This window comes from Condylura cristata, unplaced genomic scaffold, assembly GCF_000260355.1.
Source record: "Condylura cristata isolate star-nosed mole 26May11 unplaced genomic scaffold, ConCri1.0 scaffold00001, whole genome shotgun sequence".
Classification (NCBI taxonomy): domain Eukaryota; kingdom Metazoa; phylum Chordata; class Mammalia; order Eulipotyphla; family Talpidae; genus Condylura; species Condylura cristata.
Genome location: NW_004567102.1, coordinates 2,792,307 through 2,804,214, shown reverse-complemented (window position 1 = coordinate 2,804,214; position 11,908 = coordinate 2,792,307). Strand labels below are relative to the sequence as shown.

Genomic DNA, 11,908 nt, shown 5'->3' with positions numbered 1-11,908 from the left:
GCTCTTGAGCACACACAGTGCGCCAGTCAGCACCCGTAACCACAGGATTCGAAGATGAGCTTCTCTGGCTGGTGCTGCCAACTCTGCACAGGAGCGTAGGGGGCGGCCAGGCTGGGAGGCCGAAGGGTCAGCTTGGCCTCGCGGGGCTCTTCCTGCAGAACACGCAAAGTCACAGGTCAGCCTGGGCTCTCTGCCTGGCTCCAAAGGCAAAGCAGCCAGACACCCAAGGAGCTCAAGGGCTGGACGGGGAGGGCAAGAGGTAGACAGGCCTTCAAAGGGCTGTGGCAGAGTGAGGCCCACCCAATCAGAGAAGAAGCAGGGCGCTGAGTCACCTAAGAATAAGGCTCAGTTTGGAAGGCTCTCTGGTGTCTGGGGGTGAATTTTTTTTAAAAAAAGATTCGTTTATGCATATAGAGCTGGGATACAGGCCAGAGGTGCAGGGGTGGTAAGAGGATTCACCAGAGACAGTGGGGAGCAGAATAGGCAGATCTACTTAAATACACTGCTCAGGGGAGCAGCGGGTGGGCCAGGAGAGGTCTGCCACGCCATGTGAGTCCCCTCCAGGGCGGGGATCGAACTCATGCAGAAGTGGCTTTAGCTTCTTAGTGCTGTGCTTTAACCTGCTGTGTCACCAGGGAGGGCCTGGGGGTGAATCTTAATGAGATGGGAAATGACCAAAACCAGAGAGCAGTAAACAAGTGTGTGGGGAAGCGTAAGGCATGACAGACAGGGTGGCAAGAGCCAGCTCCCTAGAATCCTCGTCTCCTGTCAAGGGCCCTGGATCTGCTCCTGAGCTGGGGAAATCAGTCGGTGCCAGGTACAGTGACCCTTGCGGCAGGGTGGGGAGAGCGACACCGGGCAGTCTGGGTGTCACAGGCTGACATGGGAACAGGAGCCAGGGCCTGGCTGTAGGACAGATCTGAATAAACCCAGCGCCCTGAAGGCAATACCCTGAGGGGTGACTGCCCCGTGGAGCCACCTGAGGGCAACAGGGGGCAGGTGGCCCTGGCAGCTGTGGGTGGGGCACCGAGGGTACAGTCCTGGAGCTGTGCCACTGTGGGGCTCGGAACCGAGGACGGAGTCTGACCCGGGCCACAAGAATCAATTGAAGAGGCAAGAGAAACAGCTCTGGGGAGTGGCTGGAATAAGGGAGAAAGGGGGCCAAGAGGTGGTTGAGAGTGGGAGAAACAGGGATGGCAAGTACAGGGGAGAGTGGAAGGCTGCAGGGAGAGGTGTCGGGGCTGAACTTCTGAGGCAGGACACCCAGGCCCGGAGGAGGCCCTGGAGGTGCCCCAGGAGCCTTGGGCTGCATGCCCGACACAGCTGTGTGGGGGGCGGTGGGAGGAGGCACAGGGGCAGCAGTGGGGTCTGGCAGCCCCAGGCCTGCCAGAGCAATGAGGGGCCCCTGCCTGCAGCCGCCCTCCCACCCCACCTGGACTCTGAAGCGCTCTACTCGAGAGGGTGCTGCAGGTTCATGGAGACTGTCGTGCCGCCTCCTGCCAGTGTCCCCGTGAGGCAGCAGTAGGTCAGCTGACCGCCCGGTGCAGGAGTCATTCTGGCTCAAGGGGGATGATGTCTGGGAGAGCAGGTCTTGGCACTGCAGCGGGGAGAAATCAGGCGAAAATAGATCAGAATCCATCCCTGGTTGTGGGTGGCAGCGCGACCTGGGGCCGCTAAGGGCCGCCTGGCAGGGGAATCTGTGAGGCTGTACCGGCACTGAGTTAAGGGTCAAGGTCAAGGAGGGGCCAGACTAACAGCACTGTGGGCCCGAGTCCGCAGGGAAATGGCTTGCTGGGCTCAGCTGGCCCTAGCCAAGCTCCTCCTGGAGCCAGGAAGCCTTGGCAACCCAGTCCTGCAGGTGATCCCCGACCAGGAGTACCCCAGTTCACTGGCATGCCCCTTGGCCTGGAGCCGTGTGGGACTGGGAATTACTTTCCATTCAGGTACCTGAGGCACGTGCCAGATGCAAAAAGCTTGCTCTTGAGCACACACGGTGCGCCAGTCAGCACCCCAGACCCCTGCCTCACTGAGAGAACCGGTTGGTCCCCTTGATTTACAGATCTAGATGCCAGCTGTATGTCTGGTTCTCAGAACTAGTCTTGGCCTCAGCTTTCTCATCCCATCTGTTAACAAAGTGGGATCTTACAAAATAAAGCCCACTATGAGGCTCCCATGAATGGGCCGAGGCAAGGGGCCTTGTTTGCAGCCCAGTGCTCACAGCAGGCTCCTTTCCCCCACCTGTCAGCTGCTCACAGCAGGCAGGAGACAGCTCCTCTAGAACTTTAGTGGTTAGGATGCCCGGGTTTCTAAACTTGCAGGTTCGCTTACCCATCCTGCCCCAGGATTTTACTTCAGAAGACGTGGGGAGGACCCTGGTCCTGCTGTGTATTCTGAACTCTAGTGCCTCCCGCCCCCTGCCAAGAATTCAGCCATCTGTTCACTTATCTGTTTCATTACCTCTCCCAACATTTTACTGTCTCTTTAAACTTGACCTTTTGTCAAGGGCCATGTCAAGCTTCTCTGAATGCAGATAGGAAGCATGAAATTGCTCAAAACCAGCCCAAACAACCACCCCATTGTGTTCCTCGCTGTCTTGGTTGAGGAGTGGTGACCCCAACAGATGGGGGGGGGGGTTTGCTTCTCTACAAGAGGTCATACGGTCATGAAGAATGTCTAAGAATATAGAAAACACATATTCCCACTCCCGGCCTCCAACTCACTCTCAGCTGGGAGAACCTTGGGGGCTTTTGGGGTGGCTCCTCATAAGGCCTTTCTGCGAGGGAGGCGATAATGCGTTTGCGATGGCCGAGCAGGTGAACCTTTAGGACCTGATGGGAAGGAGAGAGTAGGCGGTGACCCCTCCCAGCCAGGCTGGCTGCCCACCCGGGGAGCCCACCTCGCAAAAGGGGCTGCAGGCACGACAGGAGCTGCACTCACATTGACAAGTTCCAGTTCCCAGAGGTTCTTCACAGTGTCGATGGAGCTGTAGCCACTTGACAGGAAGGAATGGACGTAGTCCTGCAGTCCCAGGGAGTCCAGCCAGGAGGGCACTGATGGGGGGCTGTTCCCGTCGTAGCCCAGAGCCTTCACCTGGGGGGCAGCAGAAGCCAAGCTCACATTTTGAAAGTGCTCACATGGCAAAGAACCCAGGGACCACGGGGATCCAGGCAGCTTACACAGACCACGCCAGAGACTGGTGGGTAGGTAGGGGACAGTTCTTACCAGAGGGGCTCTGTGGATGTGGGGCCCTGTCACCTTAAGTCCCTCCCTCACATAGTCCTTTCTGTCTGGGCCTACAGCCTAGTTCCTATCTAGGTGGTGCCAGGGAGATGGCCCTGTCTCCAGTCAACCCATCTGAGCAATTAGGACCACCAGAGCACTCCAGGTCTGGGGAAGATGGCCCTAGTGGGTAAGATCATCTGGGGAGAGGGGTTTGCAGAAGGCACCCAACCTGTGTTCTGATGAGATCACAGCCCTGGTGGTACGACGGAAATGGCGTGTGCCTGAGAAGCATGTGTGTATCAGCGTAGTTGCCGGAATGTGTGCTGAGCTCTGAGTGGCGGGGACAAGGGCTGGGCTCAGTGCCAGTGCAGCTGAGGTGGAGAGGCTTGGGCCTACCAGCTGCTGGCTCTCAGGGGTCAGTGCAGGCTGGCCTGGTCTCCAGTGGGTTGGGAGAGACTCCAAAGGGTTCCAGGTGGCAGGTCTAGGCTGTGGGCACCAGATACTGTGCTGGGTGGACACCTGGGGCAGTTCCCTCATGGTCCTGAATGCTCTGCCTACTCTGGGCCTCAGGACTTGGTGAGGAGGAGTGAAACAGGACTTGGAGCTGCCTGCTGGGGCTCCCATGGTGAGGGGCAGACACCCACGTGGTCTGTATGCCTAGAGCCCAGTTCCTGCCCAGATGGTGCGAGGAGGATGGCCCTAGCCAAGATGGCCCTTGGCTCTAGCCAAGGCGTACACTGCAGGGCTGGTGGTGGTCACCTTGGGCAGGGACCGGGCAGCCTGGAGCAGCTTCCGCCGGTGCTGTGGGTCACTGATGCCGATCTCCCGCAGGTCTTGTTCTTCCATCACATTAGATCCCTGAGAAGAGAAAGGAGAACATGAGGCCTGATGACAGATTAGTCTTTCACAGCCGAAGTCTTTTCTTCGCCACAGGCATCAAGGAGAAGTGGAGACTGGGAGCTCCCCACAGAGGCCAAGCAGCAGGAAGCTTGTGTTAAGTAAAAACAAGTGTGCCCAGGCAGCTCTCTCCCTCCTGCTGAGGGGTGGCCAATGGGTGGGGCAGTTCGAGGGTGGCAGAAAGTTCTGACTGGGTCAGAACAGAGTGAAGGCCACAAGGCCCGGCCCACCCAGAGTGCTGGAGAGCAGGGTCCATCAAGAATAGCCAAAGTGACGTCCTCAGACATTAGATTATAGTTCTGAGGCTGGACAGCCACTCCAGGAGCTGGGGTGCAGAGGCCAGCATCCCGGCTGTGCAGCACTCAGTGGGGCGGCCAGGTTGGCTGGCGCTCACTTACTGATCACGGGGACAGAAAGCTTCTGTGAGGATCACCACGTCTTTTGCTCAAAACCCTCATCCTAGGTGCTCTTCTAATTCTGGTTTTGTAGATGAGGTAGAGGCAGACAGAGGCGGCCTGAGGTCACACAAGCAGTGGTACAGCTGACATCCGGGCAGTCTGACTGCACGCCTCCTCGGAGCCCTGACGATGTTTCTATCCCTCGCAACACCATTACGGGGTAAGTGTTTTCAGATTTCTAAAGTTGATGGTTCTGCCCTGTTCCTCAAACACAGCCTCCCCCATCATCACTCTCCCAATGTCCCTGCAGAGCCAGTGGGGTGCACACACACACACATGTGTACACTTCATCTTGCACAAACGTGGCTCTTGTCCATACTGCTGGCACCTAATTCTTCCTCTATGCAGATTAGACCACTCAGTATACAGACCTGCCTCTTATTAAAGCTGCATGATCATCCAGATTATAGGCATATGGTAATTTATTTAACCTGCTCCCTGTTAAAGGTGACTTTCCAATATCTGCTTTGACAAATGTAAAAATTCATGCTGCACGAATATCCCTGTGTGGGTGTCATTTCTTTTTTTAAATTTGATTTTTTAAAAAGATTTATTTATGCATATAAGAACTGAGGTGTAGCTCAGAGGTGCAGGGTGGGGTTGGGGGGGTGAGTAGAGAGGAGGTGATAGGATTCACCAGAATGAGTAGGGAGCAGAACAGGCAGATGTACGGAAATACACTGCTGAGGGGAGCAGCAGGAGAGACAAGAAAGGTCTGCCGCACCATGTGGGTCAGCTCCCTCACTTGCTGGGGACTGAACTGGCGCTGTAGTGGCTGGTGATGGATCAACAGAGCTGTGTCATTAACTCCTGCACCACCAGGAAGGCCCCAAAGTGGGTGTCATTGCTAGGATGCTTATCTGGAAGAGGTTGCCTGGGGTCAAAAGTGTGTGTTTTGAAGCCTGGTGAGTCTTCATGTTTCCGTCATCCATGATGTGCTAGATTCCTTCCATTGTCAACAGCACTTTGTGAAATGGCTTGTCACCAGGCCATTCCATCCTGGCAGGTGATATTACTGGTCCCTGTTCACTCAGGGACAGAGGGACGAAGAGACAGCTTCCATGGCTGGGTTGGTGCCAAGATGCCGCCCTCTTGGCCACCCAGATGGTGGGTGTCTGCCAAACCCCTAGCACCCACCTCTCCAACACAACATGCTCAACTCAGCCCTTGCACGAGCACCCGGAGCAGGATGCAAGGCTCACAAGTGACCGGGAGCAGCTCTGACTACGGACAGCCGTGACCCACAGAGGCCTGCTGCCCCTTCCGCCAGACGCAGGGTGCCCGTGGCGGCATGCCTGAAGCTGTCTCAGGTACTGCTAACAGGCAGTTAAATGTCGAGAAAATGTTTGCATGCAGTACATTAGTGGCTGTAAAAAGCAGGTTAAAAAAAAAAAAGCATAAATGCTAAAATCCCAATTTTGCTAAGATTAAAAAGAGGAAAAGCTTAGAAAGGGACACCAAAATGGCAGAAATGACCGCAACCTTAAAAAGAGCATTAACTTACTTAGAGAAATACACCAGCAAGGTAACCTTGTTTTGCTTGTCCTTGAGATGAATTTGTACATGGCTTTTACACTTTTCCTTTGTGCTTTATTTTCAAATTTCCCTACAATAAAGCTGTCTGCCTGTTCTACTAGAAAACCTTTTTATTCTACTTCTTCTTTTTTAATGTGGCAAAGAGGCTGATGCAGGGCTCATTGAAAGTCTACAGACAAATGCATTACACTGCACCAGTCAGGGCCTGGGCAAGCTCCGAGGTAGCTCCCCAGCACCTGGAGAACCTGGAAGTGGACCTCACATCTGGGCAGGGGTGGAGACCCGGGGTTCTGGCCTGAGCTGTCTGCTCATGAGCTTTAGCAGCTGCTCTCTTAGAACCGACAGGTCCCTCAAATCAATACAGGAATGGCTGTTGACTGTCAGCCCTCCGCTTTCTTCACTGGTGCTTCCCTCATCCTCCCACCTTCCTGCCCTGGGCTGAGAAATCTGCTCTGAAGGTCTAAATTTGTCTTTTCATGAATATCCTGGTTGAACATGTCCCCCTCCCCCATCACACACACACACACGCACACACACACGCACGCATACACACACGCATACACCCTCCTTTCACTTGAGCCCCTCCTCCATTTAAAGCATCTCTTCCCAAATCCACTGTTCTCTAAGACTGAGCAGGGGTCTGGAAGAGGAGGGGGAAGGTAGGGCCTCAGGGACGGTGGCCCCTGGAGTCAAATCAGGCCAGGACAATAGCTCCGCTCAGGCTTTCTCTGGCCCTGGCTTTTTTATGACTGAGGCGGTAGAACTGACCAATTATCAGAGGAGAGGGAGGTCAGACTGAATATGGAAATGAGCAGAGTGGAGAGTCTGGAAACCATTTCTGGGAGATGATAAATCTTCAGAGGCAAGTCCAGCCTAGTACTGCCATGGCCTGTCATCACTCTCCCATCAGAACATACGGGTCTTTGTTTGAGTGAGGCTGGGCAGACGCTTGGCCTTGGCGAGCCCAGGTGCCTTGTTTGCTGAGCTTGCTGTTTCTCACAGACTAATGTATTGTGTGCAAACATTTCCCTCTGACATTTCACTGTCTTTTATGAATACCTGCATCAGACTCCAGTATATGGCGCCTGGTAACAGAACTCACAACTGGACACTTGGGCTTTCTTTTTCTGTAGTCCCTTGAACAGGTCACTGGCCTTGGCAGCAGCAATGCCAGGTAGGCTCTCTTGGCTGCAGGTGGCTAAGTAGAGAATAGGATCCCGGCCTTAGCTTCTTGTGCTGGGCTGGCCTAGCCACATGCAAGCCCTCAAGGGTGGGCCAGGAGTGAGAGACTGAGTACATCCCTAGCCTCAGAGAGTCTGGGGCATAAGGGTTGGCCCAGGGAGAGCAGGAAGGACTCTCCTATTGGGATAGGAAAGAATATAGAAAGCGAGGAGGAGGGCAGGGACCCGGCAAGTCTGACTACGAGGAATAGTGTTCCTGGAGCATGCACATGTCCACCACCCAGGGACTGGGGTTTGTGAATGCTGACCACTCTGCAAGGCAGAACGGAGCGCAAATCCTGATTTGGCTATTTTCTTCTACAAAGTCAGAACCTTATAAACAGAAGAACTTGCTCCTACCACTGCAGCCTCACCAGGTTAAGTGATGAATTCCAGGGATCAGGTGGGCAGTGACTCCTGTGCTCATCTGAGCCTCCTCTGGGAGGCACAGAACTTTCCAAACTGACAACTCCCCCGAACTCTGGGCTGGCCATATAAAGAGCTCACCCCTACAGCTCAGCCTCAACCCACAACCCACGTATTCCTAACAACTCCCTACCGCAGCTCAGCCCAAACCTGTGCTCACCTTGAGACACCAGTGATGATGACAGAGAGCATCCAGTTCTAGAGAAGATGAGGAAGAAGTACAAATGTCACCAGTTCCTACTTTCTGAAGTCTGAGGTCTCCTCACCTCTCCATTCCCTCAGAAAGGGCCTCAAGGATGGGAGTAACAGCACAGGATTTGGGAAATTCTTCCCAGTCAAATGGAAACAATGCCTCCCACAATCTTTGTTCTCCTAAGCAGGCTCAGTGTCCCTATTGTCTCACTATCTCTCTACTGGCAGTAGCATCCTTTCATCAAGCTGCTGCCGTCACTACCAAACAGTTGCCTACTTGAGAGTGAGGTGCCATATTCACCCCATAATTACCAGTGTGGGTGGAGAACCCAGGTGCCTAGTTTGCTGAGCTTGTTGTTTTTTTTATAGAGTTGTGTAAGCCCAAGTCAATCTGCAGCCAAAGGCTGTTCCAAGACCACCCAGAGCAGGCCTATTACTTCATGGATCTGCGGACAAAGGCAATCCACTTCCTGCAGAGAAGGGCGGAAGCCGCCTGCCACTGCAGCTGCCACCTCACCTGACATCCTAATAGTCGCCACAGGGATCAATGCGCCCCCTTCCAGAGCTTATACCCCCAGTCGGGAAGGAAGATATAGACAAAGAAAGGTCCATGGACAAGAGTTTATTGGGGCTTGATTCCTTACCAGCTCCGTTTCCAACCCTTGGAAGAACGGCCCCCAACAGACAGCCTGAGGATGGAATGGTTGGCCTGCCCCAGACTGGCATCCAGGAGGGAGGTGCCAGTCTAGCCCAAATGACCCACATGCCAGGCTCTGCCCTCAGGGGGAGGTACTGAGCATGCGGCCCAGTATAGCCCCTTCTGGGCCAGGGGTGTGTGGGGATCACCGTGGGAGGAGGAAGTACCACCCCCGGGGCATGAGACTAGACTTCCAGTCACAACTCAGCTGCTCGCATGAGGAGCAACCTTGGGCAACTAACTTATCTGAGTGTCCTGAATGTGGTGTCCGTGGGCCCCTGGATGCACAGATGGGCTTCAGGGATGCCCATGAATCCCTGAACTGTAACTGATTTGGTGTGCTGGGGAGTCTTCCTCCTCCCTGGAGTCCCATCCGCACAGACATGCCAGACGCCAGGACAGCGGCTGCCGCTGCGCCCGCGGACGTGGAGGCCACCGGCAGTTGCTGACAGGACCGTCCACAGCCCAGCTCATCCTAAAGTGTAGTTATATTAAGACATGAAGATATGCATTTAAGAGCTCTCAAATTTCCTTCTACTATAAAAGGACTGGAACAGGCCAGACCAGTACTGTGGGGCCAAGAGAGCTGGAGTCCTGATAACTACAGTTGTTACCCTGAAAATGCCTCATGGCCAGGCAGAGAAAGAGGGAGAACAAGAGACACGTGTGGCCAGGGGCCCACGGCTAAGGGCCCGGCAGAGACAGGGAACGCCTGGTGCCACCTCAACCCCTGAGGCACTCAAGGAGGAAGTGTAGATGCCCAGGGACTGAGTGAGTACAGGAGGCAGGGCCAGGCTCGCCTAGGAGCTGTCTCCTTGCAGAGCTAGCTCCACGATGCTCCAGAGCCCCAGCTGAGGGGACTGCCTCTCTGCAGCCCTGCTTCACACCGGGGCTTGGGATCCCGACAGTGGTGGGCTCTGAGAATGGATGGATGGGGGAGTGCAGGCATCCTGACAGTGCGGGCAGCACCTCCACTCAGGCCTGTAGCTCACTGAACCCTGGGAGGGAAGAGGAGAAAGAGAGGAGTATCCCAGGAAGATGAGGAGCCCAGGTCAGAGGCTCCCTGCACACAGGAAGCAGTGAGGCGCTGTTCTGAGGGACTGAAAGGCAGGGAAGCTCAGGGGTCTGGGGACCTGGCTGAAGAGCTTGCCAGAAGCCAATACAGCAGGGCTCTTTCCTGAGCTCATGCCTTTCAGCTCTCAGGGCTTGCTCCTCTGCACCCTTCGTCTCTCCAAGATGTGGGAACAAGCTGGCACAGTTTCAGACACAGACAGGAAAACAGTGGGGACCTCTCTGCCACGTGGCAGAAGCCTGTGGAGAAATAAATTGCTGGGAGGGGCAGGAGTGGTGACTGGCTGTGTCAGGCGTGTCCAGCCCCTCCTGTGGCCTGTGCCAGACTCATCGCGTCCATCCCTCAGCATGACCTCCCCACACACGCCACTCTCTACCGCCCTGCGGTCTAATGAGTACTTTGACTCTGGGGACACAACCAGAGGACTCCTACCCCATGCAACCCTGGGGCGTCTCTCTGCCTTGACAGGGTTCCGCCCTTCACTATACTCAAGCCTCCTCCACCACCACAGCCAGCCAGCCCAGCCTTAGCCAGCCTCTCCTCGCCCCTGCTCCCTCACAGGCCCATAGACTCTACAGCTCCCCAGGACAGTGAGTGCCATCCAGAAGTTCTAAGTTGGCAGATCTGGGCTGGTGTCCTGGCATGGCCATTTACTGGTAAAGCCCCACTTTGGGCCTCAGGGATCCCAACTGCCCCACCAGGCCAGCGCCCCCAGGGCTGGGCACCAGGTCAGTGCCTGGCCTGCAGGAAACACTGCCTGAATGTAGGCCTCCCCTGTCCTCCCCTCTCTGCCCCGCAGAACTCAACGCTTGGGCTGTCTGTTGTTTCGCTGCTCTGTGTGCCTTGTTTTCCCAGCTGGGCCATCAAGCGCCTTACAGCCACCTAGATTATTTGCTTTTCTGATTCCAGATTCATTCACTGTAGATAATGCAGAAAATTCGTTACCCTCCAAGAAGAAAGTGAAGGCACCACTGTCCCACTGGGACAGCCACCGGAGACATTTTGGCTTTCTCCCTTGTACCTCTTTGACACCAACGCTTTCCGTTTTTGAAAACTAAGATCACCTTGTACCCGCATTTTAGTGTTTTGATTTTTTTCATTTAATACTCCAAAGTGATTACATTTCCCCACATTAGCTATCCTAAAACATTTTTTTTTTGACATCCACATACGTAACAGTGCTGTGCGAGGAGCACCTTCACTCAGTCAACACTTCTGTGAAGGGAGGTGGGCCGGATTCCTCAGACACAAAGCCCCGTGCCAGCCACCAACGTGCCAACCACCAGTGACCTTTTTTCCTCACTAATTAAATGCACTTCCTCCTTTCTCTGAAGCAAGCCCATTTCCTGTAGAAAAGATGTGCGGTGCAAATGGAGTAGTGGTGATGCATGAGCTAGCGGGCTGGCTGGCAGTTGCGTAAGCCACGCCCCCAGCTCTATCTCCCGGGCTCTGGTGTCAGTGCCCGGCAGCCTTACTGCCCTGGCCCTACTCCTCCAAATCGAAGGCCCTTTCTGCTTTCACGTGAGGAAGTGTAGTTATAGTGCTTGCTTGTCTAGTTCAGCCATCATATGTGAAGAGTACAGTCAGGAGAGACGGTGCTGAGCCTACAGAAAATATGGCCTAGGAAGTCACGATGGGCTTAGGTGTGTTCCATGTGGCCCCAGAGGTAAACCTGGGGCCAAGGGACAGAAACCACAGCATACAGATTTTGGTCCAAGAATACTCTTGGGCCTCCCTGGTGGCCTGGGGGTTAAGTGTCAGCGCTATCACTGCTGTGGCCTCGGTTCGATCCCCAGCCAGGTAGCTGGCACACATATGGTGCAGCAGACCTCTCCTGTCTCACCTGCTGCTCCCCTTAACAGGGTGTTTCAGTAGATCTGTCTGTTCTGTTCCCCATTATGCCTTTGGCGAATCTTCTCACCCCCTGCTCCTCTGGCCTGTACCCCAAAGGAATAAAAAAAAATAAGTTTTTAATAGAAGGACATTCTAAATCAGCCCAAGCAATGTAAAGAATGAATGGCTACTGCTTTGCCAGTGGTGAATATCCTGTCACTGAAAAAAACATTCTAGCAGGGATGATCTGGAAGTGATTTGGGCAGAGAGAGGATGGGTAGATCCTATGATGTTGATGATTTGCCCTGCCAGGGAGCTGCATGGCACCCACAAATGCCGTTACTTCACAACACAG

At 54.6% G+C, this 11,908-nt stretch overlaps 1 protein-coding gene across 2 annotated transcripts in view; it reads right to left on the bottom strand.

Moving 5' to 3' along the window:
* ANKS1A (ankyrin repeat and sterile alpha motif domain containing 1A) overlaps window positions 1–11,908 on the bottom strand; it is a 175,416-nt gene that overhangs the window by 7,615 nt on the left and 155,893 nt on the right. For both annotated transcript variants that reach the window (XM_012721321.1, XM_004673408.2), the window contains exons 14-18: window positions 3,982–4,080; window positions 2,938–3,090; window positions 2,721–2,828; window positions 1,433–1,597; window positions 36–152 (exon numbers count right to left, since the gene is read on the bottom strand). In XM_012721321.1, coding sequence (XP_012576775.1) covers window positions 36–152; window positions 1,433–1,597; window positions 2,721–2,828; window positions 2,938–3,090; window positions 3,982–4,080 — 642 coding nt within the window. The remainder of the gene's footprint in view (window positions 1–35; window positions 153–1,432; window positions 1,598–2,720; window positions 2,829–2,937; window positions 3,091–3,981; window positions 4,081–11,908) is intronic.